General features: G+C 39.3%; 1 protein-coding gene across 1 annotated transcript; it reads right to left on the minus strand.

Annotated features, from left to right (window-relative positions):
- Positions 1-3,594: 3,594 nt before the first annotated feature.
- Positions 3,595-22,980, minus strand: LOC149089657 (15-hydroxyprostaglandin dehydrogenase [NAD(+)]-like). Its single transcript, XM_089234261.1, has 7 exons — positions 22,804-22,980; positions 19,729-19,849; positions 19,437-19,543; positions 18,357-18,453; positions 18,163-18,239; positions 4,690-4,835; positions 3,595-3,890 (listed from the first exon to the last, which is right to left on the minus strand). Exons 1-7 carry the CDS (start codon positions 22,894-22,896, stop codon positions 3,773-3,775), a joined length of 759 nt encoding a protein of 252 aa, XP_089090387.1. The 5' UTR covers positions 22,897-22,980; the 3' UTR covers positions 3,595-3,772.
- Between the last annotated feature and the right edge of the window lie 3,926 nt (positions 22,981-26,906).

Below are 26,906 nucleotides of genomic sequence, written 5' to 3' on the forward strand. Positions count from 1 at the left end.
AAACACATGTTACTTTAGCCAACTTTTATGAAACTTTTTTTTTATCTTATGCTAGAAAATAACTAGGGCTGGGAGTCGATTAAAATTTTTAACTCAATTTTTTTTCAATTAATCGAATATTTTTTTGTGACCAATAGTAATAGATGCTATAAAAATATATTTCATTCATTTCACCCATCTATTCAGTAGATGTAATATAGGAATAGATTAAGAAATTGAGTATGCCCGCTTCAAGCAATTTAATACGCTGAACATATAATTGCCCCATAACCTGTAATTTCTTCACTCGGACCTTGTCGTTTTCAACTTTTTACAAGTAAAAGTTTCGATGAAAGTTCAAAAAAAGAACCAAAAATGTTATCGTTTTATTGATCAACCTATAATCTGATTAAAACGACAACGTAAAATAACGATCACACAGTAAACACTTATGCACTGTTCGCACCTTCCCTCAAAAAATTTGACTTAATAGTGAAGGTAAACAAATTGCCACATATTTCAAAAAAGTGTTGATTTGGCTAAAAAAAGTTTCAAACAGATCTCATTTGGCTAACACTTTAGAAATCAAGAGATAAATTTGCTAACATAATGGAGAAAACTAATACGTAAGCCATACGTAATAGCAAGGCTATAGTATCACACTACATGGAGAAAAAAAAGCGCCAATCGTGGAAGAAGGTTGAACTTGGCTTTTAATCGGATTGAATATATCGCTTCATTTTCAACAAGTGACAACCCGCTGCTGGCGGAGGAATATACTTTCGTTCGGAGTTTGGCACATAACTGACCGTTAGAAAAATGGCACGTCACAAAATTTCAGAAGCTCATAACTCACTTGATATTCGTCCGATACAAAAACGGAAAAAAACACTATTCTGTATTAGTTTTTCACAAGGAATCACGTATGTAATTATTGGGCGGTCGATGGTTACCACCCTGTAATAGCAAGGTGGTAATACCTGGAGTTTCAAGTTTCCAAGTGCAATATTCCCTGAGTTATTTGAATTCGAAAATCTAAGAAAAGTTGGGAAAGAAGAGGATAAACTAACGGACACAAGCTTCTTTCCCTCATTGTTTCCACACATAGAGTGTATACGTATAATTGTTTCATTTGTTGAATAAATAGAAAATGCTCTCCGACACGACTCAGGTTCCTAGGAGGTGAAGAGAGGAATTTGTCTTGCACAACAGCTCTGGGTGTGAGCGGTTATCAATCAATCAATCAAGCATTTGTGCTGTTCTTTCCCAACACTCAGATTTTTTAATTCAAATATCTCAGCAAATATTGACTTATAAAAGGTGAAATTTTTTGTTGGACTCAGAAGAGATAGGGCAACAACTTTTTAATTGGGTTTCTCAGAACAGGGTGGCCAAATAGAATTTTTACTTTTATTTTGTGACACACTGTATTTTCACTCTTGAAACTGGTACAGGGCTATTTTTGAACACATTTTGAGTATTTTTTAAATTGGGACCCTACCTCTACGACGAACGGTTGATGATATTAAGAATTACAGGACACCCTGTATAATTCGCTAATATCTCGAAAAAATTTCAATGAATGGTATCGAATTTATGTCTCGAAACCTAGAGTCGTATTAAAACATAGGTATTCCTAGAAGTTCTCGGGGACCCCCACGATGCCACCGTGCATTTAACTACTTTCCCAGTCATACCAACATAATTACTTTCCCATTGAACCTTCATAATTACTTTCCACAAGATTCTTGTATAAGAAGCTCAAAGCAATACAAAAGTTGGCGCTGTTCTAATCCAGAAAGAAAAAAGGAAATTTTATTTATGCAAGTAAATACATTTTATTTCTTGATCATGAGTGTTGATGCAGTGAAAGTTCATAAGTACAAATGGAAACTGAAGAAAAATGTATAAAATTTGAGGTATCCCGTTTACTAGTATACAGCATAAACTTCACCTAATCTGCCAAACGAAAAGCGAGTAATAGAAGAACGAACAGATCTATTGCCCGAGATGTCCAGGCATGTAAACATTTCTACCGGGCGTGTATTTTTTCGACTTCATGTCCGACGAGGGTATTAAAAAAATAATAATTAAAACTAATTATTTCACACAATGATTTAATATTTAATAGACTTTCGGGGTTTTTTTTTCCAATTTTTACATCGACGGTAATTCAAGTCTTCATACATAAAACCGTTAAATTGCACAGAAATGCTTTCTTTGTCAGTCATGATAAAAATGTGCAATCGACGTATATTAATCAATTTTCACGGTCGTAATATTTAAGAGCCCGGTGTAGTCTCATTGTGCTTTCATACACTGCAACTGTTCCCATATTCTGGAATCCTCTGCCCTTTGGTTTGCTTGGCTTTCTTATAACTTCAGAGCATCGATGTGCGAACGATAGATGTTTATTGTAGATTACTATTTAACATTTGTGTGTGTCAAAAAGATAAATTATGTTGCCTAGAACATTGATGAATGAGTTCGAATTCTATAAGCTTTCCCGTACCAAATGAATTTTTGTGTATAAGAAAAATTAACATAAAAATATTGCTTGATATAGAAACGTTTTTCGCTAGGTCTTCTACTGCCATCTATCAAATAAAAGCAGAACAATCTGCTATAATTCGGAAAATAAGATGATTGGTGGTTTTAAACCAATGTGCAGCATACAAACGAACAACATATAGTATACAAAAAAACTATATACTTTTTTACTTTTATGCTGCATACTGGCCGCCAAAAAATACCTGTTACTTGGTTTTTATGTATGACGCAAAATCCATTTTTGAAAAAAAAAATCATAGTGACTGATATTTTTTGACGCATCAAATTTACACTTTTTATGCAGCATAAAAATAAAAAATTTATCATTTCATATCCCTATGTTGTATATTTTCTTGCTGCATATCGGTTTAAACCAGTGTTTCCCAACCTTTTTTGTCCCATCACCCCCTTCAGAATTGCTTTGTCCCATCGCCCCCCAACGCAATCTAACCCATAGGATCCTATGTTATACCCGCAGTTTCTACAGCCCCTCTGTAACATTCCATCGCCCTTCAGGAAGCGTAAACGCCCACGTTGGGAATCACTGGTTTAAACTAACAATGATAATATTTCAAGAGTTATGACAGATAGTCTTTTTTTTATTCAATAGGTGGCAACCAAGACCCTAGCTTAATGGTGTTTCTCGCATTTATAGTAGCAAGTGTAAATGCAAAATATTTATACAGTTCTTTATAAAATTTCTTTATAAATATTAAATATTTATACAGAAGGTTAGGCAATTTTCCTTTCTAAATTTTTTTCGAAATTTCTTCGGAACTAGAACACCGATATCGTTTATTGTAGACTCTTCCGAAATCTGGTAGAATATAAAAGCTTTTGGTAAGCTTTTGACTGACTTTTTAGTTGGAAAGGTGTTTGCTGAATTGGCTGTTACAGATTTTGGTGGCAATTCGATTTTGCACTAAGCTCATCTTTTAGCGCTTGTAGCTCGCCATTAATCCCAGATATTCTGATGGGTATGATGTTGTCACCATAAAGGATATTTTTGCTTTTTCGAAATATCTAGGTCTCTTTCAGGAAGTTAACAATTTTTTTTCCTTTTTTCTCTTCAAATTTGATGCATTTTTTTTCTATCCATTATAACTCTAAAATGGTAAGGGATGGAACAGAGTTGCTGTGGTGGTGGTTTATGTTTCACATCGTTTTGTCTATCACCTCTTTCGTTTGGCAGATTAGGTGACGTTCACCCTGTATACTCATGAGTTTAATGATAAATTTACATTCATATAGTTGGATCAATTTCGAGGTACTGCGGGATGCCATCTTCGTAAATACGCATTAGTGCACCGTTTTTTCCGTCTTCCAGCACCTTGATCATCGCTCCGGCCACGACGGATGCACTGTACGGTGTGAAAAAAAAAACGATTACTAAGCTCTTGCACAGGTTATTCACTTTTCTGTATGATGATTGAATCTCGTAAGTTCACGTGTAATATCTTATAATTATTTTTGTTATTATTCTCGTATAATAAAGTCCGTCGTGGTCCGTCCAGCCCCATTGGCGATATGCGAAAATTCCCCGGTGGTGATAAAGCATGGATCATGTTCGGTTTGAAAGAAAGAAAGAAGAGTAATATCTTATATAATATTACCATGTACTGTAATAACAAGCAATAAAGCCGACGCAAAAGCTTATACATTTTCAAAAGTTAATTTTTTCGATCTTGCGGCTTAAATCCAAGAATTACCAATAACATCTTTTCATGATATTGACATTGAAGAACTCTGATAAAATTTTTTTGATGTAGACTATATCAATTTCCAGCTTATCGTATCGCTTGTCGTACCAGCCCAGTCACACCAGCAGAATTCCGCAGTGTCAAAACTGGTTTTGAGGTGTGACTAAATGATCGATTTAGCGGTTGATTTAAATGATAGATTTTGCGTAGACAAACCAAAAAACCGGTTTTTACGCTATGGAATTCTGGCGTGAAACCGGCTAAAGACGTATTCACGTCAAAATATTTTTTATATATAACGATGTATAATCTAGGAGGTCATGATCGGACAGCTCCCGCTTTCGCCTTGATGCCATGTTATAAGATTGTGCTGCCAGGTTGGGAACCTACAGACAGTCAGCTTCAGCCTACTATAACGCGAATCAATCGTTATTGCCAAAATCATAAGATTAATAGTTACCTTATAGGAGGTGTAGACTCTATAGCCTTCCTCACACCATCGGGATCCAACGTCAAATCCGCGAAACCACGGTACATCTCTGTGTCCACTCCACCTGGGCAGACGGCATTCACCGTGACACCATGCTTCTTATAATGAAATTCGGCCTGAAGCAGAGCAATATCGTAAGGTTATCTCACCCTAATACGATACAGGGTGCATAACTAACAACACGAACTGTAAATTACTGGCAAACCATTGATCCAAGAGGCATACTTTCTGTTAGAAAATGTATCTGAAGAACGTGTACACTTCAGATAAGTCATTCACATTTGTATAGTTATTAAAATTAAAAAAATAATTTATTATATGGACACCCTGTGCTTAAAAACCCAATTAGAAAATTGTTGCCCTGTCTCTCTTGATGCCAACAAAAAATATTCCACGTTTCTAAGTGCATTATTTGCCCAAATATTTAAATTTAAAAAAATGGAGAAAAATTAGGAAAAATGGCATAAATGAGGTGGAAAAGATTCCCCCCCCCAATTTCCCTCCATTTTTTGAATTTAAATATCTCATAGAATATTGCACTTTGACACGTGAATACGTTTTTTCTTATTTGGCCTGAGGAGAGACGAGTCAAAACCTTTTTAATTGGGATTTTGAGCACAAGGTGTCCGTATTAAAAAGTTAGTTTTTTATTATAATGACTATGCATTCTTTTGCAATATTAATTCTTCATCTGAGGTCCACACGTTATTTGCATACTTTATCTAATTGGAGGTATGCCTCTAGGACCATCGGTTTGATAGTAATTTGCGGTTCGTGATGTTGGCTATGAACTCTGTATATCGCTATACATAAATAACTAGAGACAGAAAATTTAGATGCTAAAAATTGTAAAAATAGGCAGGCAAGAAAGAAACAAAAAAATGCTTTAAATAGGCACTAAAAAAAGTATTCATAATAAATAGGGGGAAAAAAACTAAAGAAAATTAAGATATTAAGGGTCCAAAAACCTGGCTAAGAAATAAGCTGCACGGCTTTTTACAGCGCCATCTATTATCAAGATTTTTTGAATTTGGTTTTGCTTTTCATCAGTGCTTTCTCAGATAAATTTTACAGTTTGAAAAGAATGTAAAATGAAAAAATCTAAAAAATTTTAAAATATAATATTTTTTACTCAACAGTTATTTCATGCATCCAATTGCTGATTTGATATACATGTTGAAACCAGTTCCGACATTTGTGAATCGAATCCAGATGCGTCGAACCAATATATATGATATGTTAATCATTTGACTGAGAGAAGCTGTAAAAACTAATTATCGTATTCTTAGCGTTAGCTGGCATGCCGGGAAACAGCGAGGGAAACCAACAGGCCAGAAATACCAGTATTTTCCTATATGCCGAGAAATTCGAGTCACATAATATAAATGATGACTGATGTAACATATTTTATATAAGATTGCCATACATTGTTAATATTGTCCTGTGCTTATGTTAGTAATAACATGGTGAAAAAAATTTAAGGACAACCGAAAAATTGTCATATCTCAAAAAACTTGTGGATTTAAATATATGTAAATTTTAGAACGACAAGTGAAACCAAACATATCCCAGTGAAAATAATTTTGATGAGTGTTTTACTGCTCAAGAAAAAAATTGTCGAAACCTGAAAAAAAAGTATAAGGACGCGCGTTTTTTCTGACGTTGGGGAAAGAAATTTGCATTTTTTCTCAAGTTGGCTTAACAGCTCTGAGACTGTTGATCAGTTGTACGCTAGGGAATCGAATTTATTTCTGAAACTGCGAAGATGGACTAAGCCAATATATTCATTGGACACTGAAAAAGAAAAATGCACTTGCTCTCAGAGAAACTGCTATGCCTAGTTGAGAAATTTCAAGAGAAATTGAAAGATTGAAGAATGGTGGTTAAAGTTTTATAAATGGTCCCGAAAATCATGGTCTGTCCGACTTGTACAAGAAGGCTTCTGTGAATATGACTTTTCAGTTTTCAACGTGGGAAAAAAAAAACTTCTACGTAATTCAGAAGAAATATAACTTGCCTTGCACACATTAAACTAAAATAATTGAACTTCCTAATGTGATAAAAAAAATTCTAATCTCTAGTATGCAAAAGCCGAAATGAAAACCTATCTCACCTTATAAAACAACACAGAGAAAAGCGATATGAATTCGCCAAACATTATGTATCTTTCGGTGCTAAGTGGAATGAGGATGTTTTCTCTTGATGCGAAGAAATTTAGATAGACTCGATGGTTTAAAATATTCATTTGATCATTTTTTGTTGCACCGCGGTCATTTTTCTACACACGAGAGCTAATTAGACAGGACCTACAATTTTCTGCCGATTCCGAACGGCAGGCTTGTTTTTGTACTCATCGAGAGGTTCGCGCGCTAACCCCTCGAGAGGAACTCCCTGCGGTAGCAATTTTTTGCTGTGGTCAAGTCGCCGTTTTTTGTTGTACCCCTGTGTCAGGAAAGTTTTCTGACGAGGATGAACCGGGTATCGAACTCGCGACACCTCTAAACATCCTTTGGTACTTTAGGCGAGTATCTTATCGACCGGACTACCGAGACCCGATTTTAAATATTATTGATCGATGCAATGACAGAGCCCTATTTTTAAAATATTGGTATATCGAGACAGTTTCAGCAGAATTTCTATTATCTGAGGCACCCCGCCCCCATAACTTTTAGGCAATTTTTGTTCCAACGGGACAATGCTCTTGCACATGATTAAAAGTCTAAAAAAGTGGTGGTTAGAAGCCAATTCAGGTAGAGCCTCTCGAGTGTCATTGAGACGTTTCTTTCTTAATCCTGTACAGCAGTGGATTTGGGGTTTTTCCGCTTGTGGGCTACATGAATTCTGACACCTTCAACAACCTGTGTTGCATTTTGTTTTGATTCGTGAATCGTGAAGGGTATAGAAAGGGTACGCTGTGCGAATAAAAAAGTTATCTTATTGCAGTCATCAAACTTGTCTTGGAAGACGAGCTTGTTGACTAACACAACTAGTTATTTATGGCTTGTCTCTATCAGTGACATCCCGAATGATAAATATTATAAAGCAAATAGACGTTTTTCCTGACTAAAACAGATTTATGTGCATAATTTTCTATTGTCGTTATACTTTTTTTGACCTTTACTATAATCTATACAATTTTTTTCCACCACCTTATGTTATTGAACATGTGGTATGTGAAACATGTGGAGAAACAAAACTTCCCAAATTCAATTCATTCCCAGGTTTTCTTATGCATAATGCAGTAACTGTTTGAACGAAAACATTCATGTCTGACACGATGCGGTCAAAGCAAAGTTCGTGTATTAGTAAATAATTATAGCTTATTGTAATGCTGTTTATTATAATTAGAGCATTCTTACAATACTTTAAAATGTGAGTTCAACTGCTTTTTTGATTGCTATATGCAGAGGTGGATTTGGGGTTTTTCCGCTTGTGGGCTACATGAATTCTGACACCTTCAACAATTCTAGTTCAGTTTTCTCTCTTGACCATTCATTCCTCCAATTCGACGCCATTTGTTATAACCCGCTTAGCACCCCCCCCCTCTTGTAAACACGCCTGGATCTCAGAGCCACCCCTTTGGTCACTCACCTGCTTGTATATTCCTTTGGTCACTCACATGCTTGCACATGTTCTAGGTCTTCCTCTTGGTTACTCACATGCTTGCACATGTTCTAGGTCTTACTCTTGGTTACTCACACGCTTGCACATGTTCTAGGTCTTTCTCTTGGTTACTCACATGCTTGCACTCTCTCTGGGTAACTCTTTTGGGCATTCACATGCTTGCACACGTTCTAGGTCATTGCTTTGGTCATTCACATTCTTGCAAAATTTCCATGGCTGTCGTTTAGTCATTCACATCTAGTCCTCTATGTCTAGTCACTGGGCAAAGGCGGATTTAAGGTGGGCTAGACAAATGTATTTCTACCCTTTTATCATTCTACTAATTTTCTCGACTACGCATTCTTCAAATTTGTCGCTCCCTCCGAACTTACCACCTTGGTCTACAGCCAACACCATCTATAGCAGAAGGCTTCCCTGCGAAGAAGGCCCTCGTGACGTCATTGAAGAAGATCTTCTCATCTATAGCCAGTGGATATACGCCATTAGATCACACCATCTTTGCAAAAAATTGTAAAGACGGTGCATGCGTCGGCTTGCCATATCCAATGGTTATAGGTGAGATGACCTTCTTCAGTGTCGTCACGAGTTTCGCGCGGAGGCCTTCAGCTGTAGATGGTGTTGCTACAGCCCACTTAGCTTCCCATTCAGAATTTACGCCATTGGCTATCTGAAAAAGTTATTTGTAGCAGATAAAGAAAATCACTTTTTACTTCCACGTGTTATAACACTAAGTTTTATATTTTAGGCCATTTATGGTTATTTTTTGTTTTTGTTGTTTGTGTAAGGCATTGTGTTGGAAAAGGCATTCTCACGAGAATTAGTGTTAAAAGTTAAACATTATCTTATTTCTAATTAAAGTTAAACATTATCTATAAGTTAAATTTCTAGTTAAACATTATCTAACTTCCGGCCTGTATATTATCATATATCTATTCTATAATATAAAATCACAAACAAACTCGAAAAGGGCCTGTTGCTAAGCAACCGAGTGACGGAAGTCTGTTACGGAAGTGGGTTCGATTCATATATATCGATATTCACATTCATATATCGATATGATATCATATCAATCGGGATCCATTTGACCCATCGGGACCATGTTATGTGCATGTACCAAGAGGCTCCTACATCCTACAGCAGAGCCCTTAGGCTGGAATTTAGATTTCGAGCCCCCAAACCAGCTTTTCAGGGGCCCCTCTGTGATTAATTTATAGTGTGAAAAATCAAAAAGTGATAAGAATCGTTGTGGCCCCTGTCAGCCCTTCCTTTGTGGAGGGGGGGGGAGGTCCATGCCGAGAGGTATATATATGTATAATATACACACACAACAGCAGTGCTCCCAACACAGGGTCGGGGTACCCGGGGAAGATTTCACGTATAAGTAAAAAGTTTTCATTTCCAGGGGCCCTTGATGGATCTCATTGTTTTCTTGCTGCTTTAACGTTGAAAAATTTCGATAGCGGAAGCAAAAGATATATCCAGTCTGGGGCCCCACCAAAAGTAAGCGAATTGGTGTCCCGGGTAATTGGTTGGGGGGTCCTGGATTTTATTCGTTGGTAAAACGAATACAAATGAAAATTTTTCATGGCACTCGCTCCGGGGGATGACCGACAAGCTTCCAAGTCGGGGCCCATGTTTACAGGTTTCATTTTGGGGGCCCTGGATGAATCTCATTCTTTTCTGTTGTAGAATTTGCAACAGCGGAAGCCCGAGATAAAGCCAGTCTGGGGCCCCACCAAAAGTATGCGAATTGGTGTCCCGGGTAATTTTTTGGGGGCCCTGGATTTTATTCGTTCGTAAAACGAATACAAATGAAAATTTTTCATGGCACTCGCACCGGGGGATGACCGACAAGCTTCCAAGTCGGGGGCCCCATGTTTACAGGTTTCATTTTGGGACCCTGGATTTTATTCGTTGGTAAAACGAATACAAATGAAAATTTTTCATGGCACTCGCACCGGGGGATGACCGACAAGCTTCCAAGTCGGGGGGCCCCATGTTTACAGGTTTGATTTTGGGGGCCCTGGATGAATCTCATTCTTTTCTGTTGTAGAATTTGCCACAGCCGAAACCCGAGATATAGCCAGTCTAGGGCCCCACTAAAAATCTGCGTATTGTGTCCCCGCTACTGGATGTGGGGCCCTGGATTTTATTCGTTGTAAAATTGATAAAAATGAAAAATTCTCACAGGGGGGTGTCCGACAAGCTTGCAGGTCAGGGCTTCATGGAAATGTTGGCAGGTTGTAATTCGGTGGCCCTGAATGTATCTCATTGATTTTTGTGGTTTAACATTGTAAAATTTGCAACACATCGGTAGCCCAAGATATATCCAGTGTGGGGCCCCACTGAAATTCAGCGAATTGAATCTGGGGACCCCCATGGGGAAGTTTTCTGGGGATACTTGATGAATCTCATTTGTTTTTTGTTGCTTTATTATTATTTTCATTAAAATTCGCTTCTTCAGTAGGCTGGTGCTTTCACACGTCCCTTTCCCCTTTTCCATAGCACGCTGAGGAAGTGGGACGAAATAAACAAGATATGTCCGGGAGAGAAGTGGGGGGGGGGTTGGCCGCCAAAGGCGGCAGGGGGGCAGAGCCCCCCTAGTATATATATATATCTATTCTATAATATAAAATCACAAAGAAACTCGAAAAGGGCCTGTTGCTAAGCAACCGAGTGACGGAAGTGGGTGAAATTTTTGAGTGACGGAAATCTGTTACGGAAGTCGGTTTCGATTCATATATCGATATTCACATTCATATATCGTACATTCATATATCGATATGATATCATATGTCAATATTGGGTCGATATTCACATATCGGGACCCATTTGACCCATCGGGACCATGTTATGTGCATGTACCAAGAGGCTCCTACATCCTACAGCAGAGCCCTTAGGCTGCAATTTAGATTTCGAGCCCCCAAACCAGCTTTTCAGGGGCCCCTCTGTGATTAATTTATAGTGTGAAAAATCAAAAAGTGATAAGAATCGTTGTGGCCCCTGTCAGCCCTTCCTTTGTGGAGGGGGGGGGAGGTCCATGCCGAGAGGTATATATATGTATAATATACACACACAACAGCAGTGCTCCCAACACAGGGTCGGGGTACCCGGGGAAGATTTCACGTATAAGTAAAAAGTTTTCATTTCCAGGGGCCCTTGATGGATCTCATTGTTTTCTTGCTGCTTTAACGTTGAAAAATTTCGATAGCGGAAGCAAAAGATATATCCAGTCTGGGGCCCCACCAAAAGTAAGCGAATTGGTGTCCCGGGTAATTGGTTGGGGGGTCCTGGATTTTATTCGTTGGTAAAACGAATACAAATGAAAATTTTTCATGGCACTCGCTCCGGGGGATGACCGACAAGCTTCCAAGTCGGGGGCCCCATGTTTACAGGTTTCATTTTGGGGGCCCTGGATGAATCTCATTCTTTTCTGTTGTAGAATTTGCAACAGCGGAAGCCCGAGATAAAGCCAGTCTGGGGCTCCACCAAAAGTATGCGAATTGGTGTCCCGGGTAATTTTTTGGGGGCCCTGTATTTTATTCGTTCGTAAAACGAATACAAATGAAAATTTTTCATGGCACTCGCACCGGGGGATGACCGACAAGCTTCCAAGTCGGGGGCCGCATGTTTACAGGTTTCATTTTGGGGCCCTGGATTTTATTCGTTGGTAAAACGAATACAAATGAAAATTTTTCATGGCACTCGCACCGGGGGATGACCGACAAGCTTCCAAGTCGGGGGGGCCCCATGTTTACAGGTTTGATTTTGGGGGCCCTGGATGAATCTCATTCTTTTCTGTTGTAGAATTTGCAACAGCCGAAGCCCGAGATAAAGCCAGTCTGGGGCCCCACCAAAAGTATGCGAATTGGTGTCCCGGGTAATTGGTTGGGGGCCCTGGATTTTATTCGTTGGTAAAACGAATACAAATGAAAATTTTTCATGGCACTCGCTCCGGGGGATGACCGACAAGCTTCCAAGTCGGGGCCCATGTTTACAGGTTTCATTTTGGGGGCCCTGGATGAATCTCATTCTTTTCTGTTGTAGAATTTGCAACAGCGGAAGCCCGAGATAAAGCCAGTCTGGGGCCCCACCAAAAGTATGCGAATTGGTGTCCCGGGTAATTTTTTGGGGGCCCTGGATGTTATTCGTTCGTAAAACGAATACAAATGAAAATTTTTCATGGCACTCGCACCGGGGGATGACCGACAAGCTTCCAAGTCGGGGGCCCCATGTTTACAGGTTTCATTTTGGGACCCTGGATTTTATTCGTTGGTAAAACGAATACAAATGAAAATTTTTCATGGCACTCGCACCGGGGGATGACCGACAAGCTTCCAAGTCGGGGGGCCCCATGTTTACAGGTTTGATTTTGGGGGCCCTGGATGAATCTCATTCTTTTCTGTTGTAGAATTTGCCACAGCCGAAACCCGAGATATAGCCAGTCTGGGGCCCCACTAAAAATCTGCGTATTGTGTCCCCGCTACTGGATGTGGGGCCCTGGATTTTATTCGTTGTAAAATTGATAAATTCTCACAGGGGGGTGTCCGACAAGCTTGCAGGTCAGGGCTTCATGGAAATGTTGGCAGGTTGTAATTCGGTGGCCCTGAATGTATCTCATTGATTTTTGTGGTTTAACATTGTAAAATTTGCAACACATCGGTAGCCCAAGATATATCCAGTGTGGGGCCCCACTGAAATTCAGCGAATTGAATCTGGGGACCCCCATGGGGAAGTTTTCTGGGGATACTTGATGAATCTCATTTGTTTTTTGTTGCTTTATTATTATTTTCATTAAAATTCGCTTCTTCAGTAGGCTGGTGCTTTCACACGTCCCTTTCCCCTTTTCCATAGCACGCTGAGGAAGTGGGACGAAATAAACAAGATATGTCCGGGAGAGAAGTGGGGGGGGGGGTTGGCCGCCAAAGGCGGCAGGGGGGCAGAGCCCCCCTAGTATATATATATATCTATTCTATAATATAAAATCACAAAGAAACTCGAAAAGGGCCTGTTGCTAAGCAACCGAGTGACGGAAGTGGGTGAAATTTTTGAGTGACGGAAATCTGTTACGGAAGTCGGTTTCGATTCATATATCGATATTCACATTCATATATCGTACATTCATATATCGATATGATATCATATGTCAATATTGGGTCGATATTCACATATCGGGACCATGTTATGTGCATGTACCAAGAGGCTCCTACATCCTACAGCAGAGCCCTTAGGCTGCAATTTAGATTTCGAGCCCCCAAACCAGCTTTTCAGGGGCCCCTCTGTGATTAATTTATAGTGTGAAAAATCAAAAAGTGATAAGAATCGTTGTGGCCCCTGTCAGCCCTTCCTTTGTGGAGGGGGGAGGTCCATGCCGAGAGGTATATATATGTATAATATACACACACAACAGCGGTGCTCCCAACACAGGGTCGGGGTACCCGGGGAAGATTTCACGTATAAGTAAAAAGTTTTCATTTCCAGGGGCCCTTGATGGATCTCATTGTTTTCTTGCTGCTTTAACGTTGAAAAATTTCGATAGCGGAAGCAAAAGATATATCCAGTCTGGGGCCCCACCAAAAGTATGCGAATTGGTGTCCCGGGTAATTGGTTGGGGGGGTCCTGGATTTTATTCGTTGGTAAAACGAATACAAATGAAAATTTTTCATAGCACTCGCACCGGGGGATGACCGACAAGCTTCCAAGTCGGGGGCCCTATGTTTACAGGTTTCATTTTTTGGGCCCTGGATGAATCTCATTCTTTTCTGTTGTAGAATATGCAACAGCCGAAGCCCGAGATAAAGCCAGTCTGGGGCCCCACCAAAAGTATGCGAATTGGTGTCCCGGGTAATTGGTTGGGGGCCCTGGATTTCATTCGTTGGTAAAACGAATACAAATGAAAATTTTTCATGGCACTCGCTCCGGGGGATGACCGACAAGCTTCCAAGTCGGGGCCCATGTTACAGGTTTCATTTTGGGGCCCTGGATTTTAATTGTTGCTAAAACGAATACAAATGAAAATTTTTCATGGCACTCGCTCCGGGGGATGACCGACTTGCTTCCAAGTCGGGGGCCCCATGTTTACAGGTTTCATTTTGGGGCCCTGGACGAATCTCATTCTTTTCTGTTGTAGAATTCGCAACAGCGGAAGCCCGAGATAAAGCCAGTCTGGGGCCCCACCAAAAGTATGCGAATTGGTGTCCCGGGTAATTTTTTGGGGGCCCTGTATTTTATTCGTTCGTAAAACGAATACAAATGAAAATTTTTCATGGCACTCGCACCGGGGGATGACCGACAAGCTTCCAAGTCGGGGGCCCCATGTTTACAGGTTTCATTTTGGGGCCCTGGATTTTATTCGTTGGTAAAACGAATACAAATGAAAATTTTTCATGGCACTCGCACCGAGGGATGACCGACAAGCTTCCAAGTCGGGGGGCCCCATGTTTACAGGTTTGATTTTGGGGGCCCTGGATGAATCTCATTCTTTTCTGTTGTAGAATTTGCAACAGCCGAAGCCCGAGATAAAGCCAGTCTGGGGCCCCACCAAAAGTATGCGAATTGGTGTCCCGGGTAATTGGTTGGGGGCCCTGGATTTTATTCGTTGGTAAAACGAATACAAATGAAAATTTTTCATGGCACTCGCTCCGGGGGATGACCGACAAGCTTCCAAGTCGGGGCCCATGTTTACAGGTTTCATTTTGGGGGCCCTGGATGAATCTCATTCTTTTCTGTTGTAGAATTTGCAACAGCGGAAGCCCGAGATAAAGCCAGTCTGGGGCCCCACCAAAAGTATGCGAATTGGTGTTCCGGGTAATTTTTTGGGGGCCCTGGATTTTATTCGTTCGTAAAACGAATACAAATGAAAATTTTTCATGGCACTCGCACCGGGGGATGACCGACAAGCTTCCAAGTCGGGGGCCCCATGTTTACAGGTTTCATTTTGGGACCCTGGATTTTATTCGTTGGTAAAACGAATACAAATGAAAATTTTTCATGGCACTCGCACCGGGGGATGACCGACAAGCTTCCAAGTCGGGGGGCCCCATGTTTACAGGTTTGATTTTGGGGGCCCTGGATGAATCTCATTCTTTTCTGTTGTAGAATTTGCCACAGCCGAAACCCGAGATATAGCCAGTCTGGGGCCCCACTAAAAATCTGCGTATTGTGTCCCCGCTACTGGATGTGGGGCCCTGGATTTTATTCGTTGTAAAATTGATAAAAATGAAAAATTCTCACAGGGGGGTGTCCGACAAGCTTGCAGGTCAGGGCTTCATGGAAATGTTGGCAGGTTGTAATTCGGTGCCCCTGAATGTATCTCATTGATTTTTGTGGTTTAACATTGTAAAATTTGCAACACATCGGTAGCCCAAGATATATCCAGTGTGGGGCCCCACTGAAATTCAGCGAATTGAATCTGGGGACCCCCATGGGGAAGTTTTCTGGGGATACTTGATGAATCTCATTTGTTTTTTGTTGCTTTATTATTATTTTCATTAAAATTCGCTTCTTCAGTAGGCTGGTGCTTTCACACGTCCCTTTCCCCTTTTCCATAGCACGCTGAGGAAGTGGGACGAAATAAACAAGATATGTCCGGGAGAGAAGTGGGGGGGGGGGGGTTGGCCGCCAAAGGCGGCAGGGGGGCAGAGCCCCCCTAGTATATATATATATCTATTCTATAATATAAAATCACAAAGAAACTCGAAAAGGGCCTGTTGCTAAGCAACCGAGTGACGGAAGTGGGTGAAATTTTTGAGTGACGGAAATCTGTTACGGAAGTCGGTTTCGATTCATATATCGATATTCACATTCATATATCGTACATTCATATATCGATATGATATCATATGTCAATATTGGGTCGATATTCACATATCGGGACCCATTTGACCCATCGGGACCATGTTATGTGCATGTACCAAGAGGCTCCTACATCCTACAGCAGAGCCCTTAGGCTGCAATTTAGATTTCGAGCCCCCAAACCAGCTTTTCAGGGGCCCCTCTGTGATTAATTTATAGTGTGAAAAATCAAAAAGTGATAAGAATCGTTGTGGCCCCTGTCAGCCCTTCCTTTGTGGAGGGGGGAGGTCCATGCCGAGAGGTATATATATGTATAATATACACACACAACAGCGGTGCTCCCAACACAGGGTCGGGGTACCCGGGGAAGATTTCACGTATAAGTAAAAAGTTTTCATTTCCAGGGGCCCTTGATGGATCTCATTGTTTTCTTGCTGCGTTAACGTTGAAAAATTTCGATAGCGGAAGCAAAAGATATATCCAGTCTGGGGCCCCACCAAAAGTATGCGAATTGGTGTCCCGGGTAATTGGTTGGGGGGGTCCTGGATTTTATTCGTTGGTAAAACGAATACAAATGAAAATTTTTCATAGCACTCGCACCGGGGGATGACCGACAAGCTTCCAAGTCGGGGGCCCTATGTTTACAGGTTTCATTTTGGAGGCCCTGGATGAATCTCATTCTTTTCTGTTGTAGAATATGCAACAGCGGAAGCCCGAGATAAAGCCAGTCTGGGGCCCCACCAAAAGTATGCGAATTGGTGTCCCGGGTAATTGGTTGGGGGCCCTGGATTTTATTCATTGGTAAAACGAATACAAATGGAAATTTTTCATGGCACTCGCTCCGGGGGATGACCGACAAGCTTCCAAGTCGGGGGGCCCTATGTTTACAGGTTTCATTTTGGGGGCCCTGGATTTTATTCGTTGGTAAAACGAATACAAATGAAAATTTTTCATGGCACTCGCTCCGGGGGATGACCGACAAGCTTCCAAGTCGGGGGCCCTATGTTTACAGGTTTCATTTTGGGGGCCCTGGATGAATCTCATTCTTTTCTGTTGTAGAATTTGCAACAGCCGAAGCCCGAGATAAAGCCAGTCTGGGGTCCCACCAAAAGTATGCGAATTGGTGTCCCGGGTAATTGGTTGGGGGCCCTGGATTTTATTCGTTGTTAAAACGAATACAAATGAAAATTTTTCATGGCACTCGCACCGGGGGATGACCGACAAGCTTCCAAGTCGGGGGCCCCATGTTTACAGGTTTCATTTTGGGACCCTGGATTTTATTCGTTGGTAAAACGAATACAAATGAAAATTTTTCATGGCACTCGCACCGGGGGATGACCGACAAGCTTCCAAGTCGGGGGGCCCCATGTTTACAGGTTTGATTTTGGGGGCCCTGGATGAATCTCATTCTTTTCTGTTGTAGAATTTGCCACAGCCGAAACCCGAGATATAGCCAGTCTGGGGCCCCACTAAAAATCTGCGTATTGTGTCCCCGCTACTGGATGTGGGGCCCTGGATTTTATTCGTTGTAAAATTGATAAAAATGAAAAATTCTCACAGGGGGGTGTCCGACAAGCTTGCAGGTCAGGGCTTCATGGAAATGTTGGCAGGTTGTAATTCGGTGCCCCTGAATGTATCTCATTGATTTTTGTGGTTTAACATTGTAAAATTTGCAACACATCGGTAGCCCAAGATATATCCAGTGTGGGGCCCCACTGAAATTCAGCGAATTGAATCTGGGGACCCCCATGGGGAAGTTTTCTGGGGATACTTGATGAATCTCATTTGTTTTTTGTTGCTTTATTATTATTTTCATTAAAATTCGCTTCTTCTGTAGGCTGGTGCTTTCACACGTCCCTTTCCCCTTTTCCATAGCACGCTGATGAAGTGGGACGAAATAAACAAGATATGTCCGGGAGTGAAGTGGGGGGGGGGGGGGTTGGCCGCCAAAGGCGGCAGGGGGGCAGAGCCCCCCTAGTATATATATATATATATAAAATTAAAAAAAAACTGAATAAAACTCACGCCAAAACATCTAGTGGCTCCAACCACAGCGAATTTGCTGGCGGAATAAGCCGGAAGTGCGTGACTTCCCTGGACACCTGTTTGAATGATTACGTTAATATTATTATTATTACGTGCAAGCATTTTCAAAAATATGCATTTATACAAAAATAGCAACCTTAAGTAAATTGCTCATAAATACACTGGAACAGTACCTGCAATAGACGCTGTGTTGATAACGTAACCACCGTTATAGCCTTGATCTTTGCCCATATATTTGAATGCTAGGTTGATCCCGTGAATTGTTCCTACCTGTAAGTGTATTTGAATAAGTAATGAGTGAGTTTTGAACAAGAAGGAATATGACAAAAGAATCAGGGCCGTCTTAAAGCATGGTCTTCCCCAGGAATGAGGCATACACAGAAGCGGAATTACGATTTTGCCGTCCTTCTCCCAATTCTAGTCCAAGGCTGTGCTCATAGCGGAGCGAAGAAGTACGAGTTTACAAAATTTGCGACCAGGAAGAAAAAATAAATAGGGTGTAAAAAGAGTTGTCCCCTCACATAGTGAAAGAGGAGGAGGATCGTCCAACGATTCCTGCGTCGTCACGCGGGTTAAAGAAAGGTATTAAAAAATCTTGTTTCACACATAAATCGCAAAATGCTTCAGGCAACCGCTTGCCGGGCTCATTCGATGATTTCGAAGGAACGCCCTTGATGGGGAGAAGATATTGGGGAGGCGGGTCTAATAGTTTCAGTAAGTTTAGCTCGAACCGGTTCCCACCCCCAACTCCAGAAAAAAAATATCTCGCCACGGTAACGATACAACATTTAAACTGCCAGAGAGGGCCTCAGAATAATTTGGCCCGAGGGTGCATGATGATCCTAAGACGACCCTATGTACAATTAGAAAATGATGCTAGATTGGACAGGGGGCGCTCTGATGCTGCTATTATTAAACCGCACATGCGCCTAGTAAACATTCCTTAGGAGAATTTTTAACGAATTGATGCATGCTGGAAAGTTTTGTGTACATAACGTTTTCATGATGTCAGAGTTTGTGTTCTACTTGCACTACAATCTCTCTCTCCCATATTGGAAGTGAAAATGGTAGATGCTTGCATTTTCGTGTATATGTAAGTATGGCGTTGAAGGTTTGCCTGCTCTTATTGGCGAGAATTTTTCAATTGGAGAACCAGATGGCATTCGCACCTCGAACCACAAAAAGCAGGCTTCTGTGGAGACGGCCCTGAGAAAAATAACTTAGATTGCCGTTGAAGAGTTCTTTCCGCTTACTGTATTCACAGCAATGGCTCTCTCCCAATTGTATTCACTGAAGTATCCTGCGTTGTTTATCAGAATGTCTAGTCTACCATAAGTGGATAACGTTTCCTTTACTGCCTCTGAAAAGAAAAGTAAATGCTTAATATGTGTATGTTATATAATATTTTCATGTTATTTCCAAAATATTTTTTGCGACACCCCCATGGTAAGAATTCGTGACAGCCAAGGGTGCCGCGAGACACTAAAATCGATATTTGTGATGGATGACGGCAGCATGACTGTCATAATCGACGAGCAAACTCACTTTCGAAACTTTCACGATTACTAACATCAGTTTTAATGAAGGTGACGTTTCCGTGGTGTTTCTTTGAGAGCTCGTCAGCCGTTTCTTTGCCGGTCGTCTCGTTCAAATCGGCGATACAAACCTGCAATGCATCAATTAACCGATAAATACAGAATGTATAGGATCTGCTATTCAAGATACAGTATAGATAGGGTGTCCCATAAATTAGTGAATATGTAGTTTAAAATTTCATAAAAATTGAAGGAATTGGTATATGTATTTGAATGCGATTAAAGAAAAGCAGATTTTTTTGATACAGAAAAGTAACGCAAATGTTCGTGTCAATAGGTAGTGCTGCACTCCACTCTAGCAGTTGTGTTTGGACCTGAATGTTTCTTCCATCTCTTCCGTGTCCGAAACGTTCGTAAAGCTTCGGATGGATATCGTTGGCTGAGGTAAAACAGTGCTTCATCCACCAATGTCAACACAATAAAAAAAACTTGTGTAAGCGCTAGTAACAGGAAAATTCAGAAATGAACACCCAACATTTCATAGGACTCTGATTTGCATGTTTACAATGATTTGCTTTTATGTGTAGCACCCTCTATTGACAAACATTGGAACTAATTATTTTTCCCTGTGCTGGGGCACCGTGTATGTCATTAATTTATTGCGCACATGTACATACTGTTCTTCAAAAATTTATATCAGTAATATCCAGAACATAGCAACTTTCTACAATATCTGTAATATCTGTAAACATGTATATACGTTTGTTTCAAAAAATTAGAACATCCCAGAAATTTACGGGTGCAGTTGGTTCATGAAATGCTGAAGTTAAAATGCCCAAATTTTAAGGGCGGAAGTTATTTGAATTTCCATCTTCTCAGACATTCTTCTAGACTAAATCGGTGGTAAAAAAAAAAATTGTATAAAGTAGATTTAATGTGTCCTGAAATGTCAAATTACTTTTTAATTTGAAAATATTAGAGCATCTGACTAAAAACAGTGAGTTACATGAATATTTTCACGCAGAAGGACATCGAATTGATCGAATAAATGTTTCATGTCCTCCATGGTTATGTGTGTTGAATCTTCGCACATTAAAGCTATAAAAACGGGACGTTTCTGCAAACGGAAAATTACATGTGCATTAACTTGGACAGTATGATATCGAACGAACACATTGTATTGTGGCCATCTTTGGCCTTGACTACGGATCCTATGCATAAAGACATTGAATTGATAAGTCTCTAGCACAGATCTGGATTGGACCTCAATATATTCCATCGTCGCTATTGTAGAGCCGATAGCAGCTGGTTTGATATTGATCAGACTTTTTTTAGCACGACTCCACAATCTCTTGTCTTGATATGATCAGCGTGCAGAACACAATCAGCAGATATCATGAAACCACCGAAATATGGGGATTTTTAATCGATGATGACCGAATTTTTGATCCAAGTACCCAGCTGCTGGGGGGGGGGGGAATAGAAACCAAAATGAATTAGAAGTCTTCTCTGGATGCAGAAGATGTACCTTAGTCTCTCTAAATTTTTTTGATTCCAGAAATTGAAAGTTCTATGAAGATGGAAATTTCATTTGGCATCAAAATTTTGCTTATGTGAGTCTATGTAGCAACGATACAGGCTTTTGAACATGTGAGATGTCTTGATGCATAAAATCCACGGTCAAGGCGAAGGGTGCAGCATCACAGTGCAATGCATTCTTACGAAATCAACACTCGTTTTCTCATACTGTCCAAGCTATTCCACATGCAATTTTGCGTTTGCAGAAATATCCCGTTTTTTCTACCCTTCAAGTGTGAAGACTGAAGTATTCTAGGTTTACATAGCACGTGACCAATGAAGACATTAGACATACAACCCATATTGTATCAAGTCAATGTCCTGATGTCTGATGCATGAAAATATTTAATACAAGTCCGTTTTAAGTAAGTGTTTCAAAACAAGTTTTAGGATATTCTAGTTTTTTGAAACAAAGAGAAAAATGTAATTTGACATTTTATGACGCATTCAATCTATTTTATGCAAATTTTTTTACCACTGATATACTCAAGAAGAACCTCTTAGAAAATGTAAATTTACAATTATACTGTAAATTCGGGCTTTCTAACTTGAATATACTTGCATGTTCCACAAGGGGAAATTTTCTAATCTTCAAACTCATGTTAAAGGGTTTTAATCCGTATGATGCTGTATGCATTGAGATTTCTCAAGCTTTGTTTGGAGAGGAGAATATTGAAGGGCAGAGGGCGTACAGTATTTTGGAGTTTCACCATTCAGTTCTTACAGAAAGAAGGCATCAAGCTTATTGATGTTATCGATAAAGTCAGAGAAAATCTTCAGGCAGGGCCGAAACTGGAGGGGGGGAGCAACTGCCCACGGCGGAAAAATTTACGGGGATGGCAGTTTTACATGGGAACAAAGAACATAGTTATAAAAGTGTCGAATTTTGAAGTGGTGGATGGATGGAAACAAAAACCTAGTTACGGCTGTGCTTCAGGTGTGCTAAAGGTGCGGTAGGCCAATTTGCTACTGTGAAATTCGACAAAATCACTCCCCAAAAAAAAGCAGTGGAAAAATATCTGATATCTTGACACGAATGTCTAAAACTTTTGACATTAAAAAGAATTAACTTCACAGAAAAAACTTTTTTTCAAGTATTCCCATTTAAAGAAACCGATGTTGAGAGAAGTTTACGTCGGTTTTGAACTTCACTTGCAGAAATTTATATATATTTTCTCTTTTAAATTTCCTAAATTCTTTCATAAATTAGAAAATTGTTAGTTGAAAAATTCCATTTGTAGTTTTTGATGTTTAGAATGAATTTACCCGTGACTTTCAATACTATAAAAAGATTTCCCCTACAACTTTAAAACATAATCGGTTTTTAAAGAAATTTGTTTTGTTATTTTAATAGCATTTATTTTCCAGGGCATTTTTTATATAATTTCCTGAGATTTTTTTAGGTCAACAACATCGGGCCTTAGTGATAACAATTCCCAATGAATGATAACATTATCCGTAATTTCAATAAGCGGAGTCTGCTTGCAAAATGGAAGTGTTACAGTACCTTAACCCCTCGTTCCAACAGTGCAATCACGTACGCTTTGCCGATTCCTCTCGCACCACCAGTCACGAGAGCTACCTTCTTATCGAAATCCATTCCTTCGGTTGGCTTCCTGTGAAATTATGGCAGCAAGAAGTTGGATGGAAATAGATAGTCACCGTCAATGTGAAACGCATAAATTAAATCACATATAGCTGCAGTTTTTATTCTCTGCAAGGAAAACGTCACGTGTCCTTCGCAAACAGCGCCGTTTATTTATTTATTTTTATTTTCCGTTTCCTTATTGAAATAAACGTCAAATCGACCTCCAACAAAAATAATTCGTTTGTCGTATCTTTTTTGCCTTCAGAAACGAAACTATTTGCCGACTCATCATATTTTCCTTTTGTTTTTGACTCTTGTCTTTAAATGATGCAAGTCATTTTGAACGCGGGAAAGTAGAAACAAAATTATAGTGCAGTAGAACTTCGATAATTCGACACACGTGGATAACTCGATTACTTCAGTACCGTAAACACATGTTACTTTAGCCAACTTTTATGAAACTTTTTTTTTATCTTATGCTAGAAAATAACTAGGGCTGGGAGTCGATTAAAATTTTTAACTCAATTTTTTTTCAATTAATCGAATATTTTTTTGTGACCAATAGTAATAGATGCTATAAAAATATATTTCATTCATTTCACCCATCTATTCAGTAGATGTAATATAGGAATAGATTAAGAAATTGAGTATGCCCGCTTCAAGCAATTTAATACGCTGAACATATAATTGCCCCATAACCTGTAATTTCTTCACTCGGACCTTGTCGTTTTCAACTTTTTACAAGTAAAAGTTTCGATGAAAGTTCAAAAAAAGAACCAAAAATGTTATCGTTTTATTGATCAACCTATAATCTGATTAAAACGACAACGTAAAATAACGATCACACAGTAAACACTTATGCACTGTTCGCACCTTCCCTCAAAAAATTTGACTTAATAGTGAAGGTAAACAAATTGCCACATATTTCAAAAAAGTGTTGATTTGGCTAAAAAAAGTTTCAAACAGATCTCATTTGGCTAACACTTTAGAAATCAAGAGATAAATTTGCTAACATAATGGAGAAAACTAATACGTAAGCCATACGTAATAGCAAGGCTATAGTATCACACTACATGGAGAAAAAAAAGCGCCAATCGTGGAAGAAGGTTGAACTTGGCTTTTAATCGGATTGAATATATCGCTTCATTTTCAACAAGTGACAACCCGCTGCTGGCGGAGGAATATACTTTCGTTCGGAGTTTGGCACATAACTGACCGTTAGAAAAATGGCACGTCACAAAATTTCAGAAGCTCATAACTCACTTGATATTCGTCCGATACAAAAACGGAAAAAAACACTATTCTGTATTAGTTTTTCACAAGGAATCACGTATGTAATTATTGGGCGGTCGATGGTTACCACCCTGTAATAGCAAGGTGGTAATACCTGGAGTTTCAAGTTTCCAAGTGCAATATTCCCTGAGTTATTTGAATTCGAAAATCTAAGAAAAGTTGGGAAAGAAGAGGATAAACTAACGGACACAAGCTTCTTTCCCTCATTGTTTCCACACATAGAGTGTATACGTATAATTGTTTCATTTGTTGAATAAATAGAAAATGCTCTCCGACACGACTCAGGTTCCTAGGAGGTGAAGAGAGGAATTTGTCTTGCACAACAGCTCTGGGTGTGAGCGGTTATCAATCAATCAATCAAGCATTTGTGCTGTTCTTTCCCAACACTCAGATTTTTTAATTCAAATATCTCAGCAAATATTGACTTATAAAAGGTGAAATTTTTTGTTGGACTCAGAAGAGATAGGGCAACAACTTTTTAATTGGGTTTCTCAGAACAGGGTGGCCAAATAGAATTTTTACTTTTATTTTGTGACACACTGTATTTTCACTCTTGAAACTGGTACAGGGCTATTTTTGAACACATTTTGAGTATTTTTTAAATTGGGACCCTACCTCTACGACGAACGGTTGATGATATTAAGAATTACAGGACACCCTGTATAATTCGCTAATATCTCGAAAAAATTTCAATGAATGGTATCGAATTTATGTCTCGAAACCTAGAGTCGTATTAAAACATAGGTATTCCTAGAAGTTCTCGGGGACCCCCACGATGCCACCGTGCATTTAACTACTTTCCCAGTCATACCAACATAATTACTTTCCCATTGAACCTTCATAATTACTTTCCACAAGATTCTTGTATAAGAAGCTCAAAGCAATACAAAAGTTGGCGCTGTTCTAATCCAGAAAGAAAAAAGGAAATTTTATTTATGCAAGTAAATACATTTTATTTCTTGATCATGAGTGTTGATGCAGTGAAAGTTCATAAGTACAAATGGAAACTGAAGAAAAATGTATAAAATTTGAGGTATCCCGTTTACTAGTATACAGCATAAACTTCACCTAATCTGCCAAACGAAAAGCGAGTAATAGAAGAACGAACAGATCTATTGCCCGAGATGTCCAGGCATGTAAACATTTCTACCGGGCGTGTATTTTTTCGACTTCATGTCCGACGAGGGTATTAAAAAAATAATAATTAAAACTAATTATTTCACACAATGATTTAATATTTAATAGACTTTCGGGGTTTTTTTTTCCAATTTTTACATCGACGGTAATTCAAGTCTTCATACATAAAACCGTTAAATTGCACAGAAATGCTTTCTTTGTCAGTCATGATAAAAATGTGCAATCGACGTATATTAATCAATTTTCACGGTCGTAATATTTAAGAGCCCGGTGTAGTCTCATTGTGCTTTCATACACTGCAACTGTTCCCATATTCTGGAATCCTCTGCCCTTTGGTTTGCTTGGCTTTCTTATAACTTCAGAGCATCGATGTGCGAACGATAGATGTTTATTGTAGATTACTATTTAACATTTGTGTGTGTCAAAAAGATAAATTATGTTGCCTAGAACATTGATGAATGAGTTCGAATTCTATAAGCTTTCCCGTACCAAATGAATTTTTGTGTATAAGAAAAATTAACATAAAAATATTGCTTGATATAGAAACGTTTTTCGCTAGGTCTTCTACTGCCATCTATCAAATAAAAGCAGAACAATCTGCTATAATTCGGAAAATAAGATGATTGGTGGTTTTAAACCAATGTGCAGCATACAAACGAACAACATATAGTATACAAAAAAACTATATACTTTTTTACTTTTATGCTGCATACTGGCCGCCAAAAAATACCTGTTACTTGGTTTTTATGTATGACGCAAAATCCATTTTTGAAAAAAAAAATCATAGTGACTGATATTTTTTGACGCATCAAATTTACACTTTTTATGCAGCATAAAAATAAAAAATTTATCATTTCATATCCCTATGTTGTATATTTTCTTGCTGCATATCGGTTTAAACCAGTGTTTCCCAACCTTTTTTGTCCCATCACCCCCTTCAGAATTGCTTTGTCCCATCGCCCCCCAACGCAATCTAACCCATAGGATCCTATGTTATACCCGCAGTTTCTACAGCCCCTCTGTAACATTCCATCGCCCTTCAGGAAGCGTAAACGCCCACGTTGGGAATCACTGGTTTAAACTAACAATGATAATATTTCAAGAGTTATGACAGATAGTCTTTTTTTTATTCAATAGGTGGCAACCAAGACCCTAGCTTAATGGTGTTTCTCGCATTTATAGTAGCAAGTGTAAATGCAAAATATTTATACAGTTCTTTATAAAATTTCTTTATAAATATTAAATATTTATACAGAAGGTTAGGCAATTTTCCTTTCTAAATTTTTTTCGAAATTTCTTCGGAACTAGAACACCGATATCGTTTATTGTAGACTCTTCCGAAATCTGGTAGAATATAAAAGCTTTTGGTAAGCTTTTGACTGACTTTTTAGTTGGAAAGGTGTTTGCTGAATTGGCTGTTACAGATTTTGGTGGCAATTCGATTTTGCACTAAGCTCATCTTTTAGCGCTTGTAGCTCGCCATTAATCCCAGATATTCTGATGGGTATGATGTTGTCACCATAAAGGATATTTTTGCTTTTTCGAAATATCTAGGTCTCTTTCAGGAAGTTAACAATTTTTTTTCCTTTTTT

This window comes from Pholcus phalangioides, unplaced genomic scaffold (genome assembly GCF_987345545.1).
Source record: "Pholcus phalangioides strain wild (caught in Gottingen) unplaced genomic scaffold, Ppha-v1.0 ptg000001l_1, whole genome shotgun sequence".
NCBI classification, from domain to species: domain Eukaryota; kingdom Metazoa; phylum Arthropoda; class Arachnida; order Araneae; family Pholcidae; genus Pholcus; species Pholcus phalangioides.

What these genes read in the sequence shown, in the direction of transcription:
- LOC149089657 (XM_089234261.1), bottom strand. Translation starts at nt 22,896, where the DNA reads ATGGATTTCGATAAGAAGGTAGCTCTCGTGACTGGTGGTGCGAGAGGA. An exon ending in TAATCGTGAAAGTTTCGAAA is followed by an intron (nt 19,544 to 19,728) that starts GTGAGTTTGCTC and finishes TTTTCTTTTCAG; the next exon opens with AGGCAGTAAAGGAAACGTTA. An exon ending in GAGTCTACACCTCCTATAAG is followed by an intron (nt 3,891 to 4,689) that starts GTAACTATTAAT and finishes CACACCGTACAG; the next exon opens with TGCATCCGTCGTGGCCGGAG.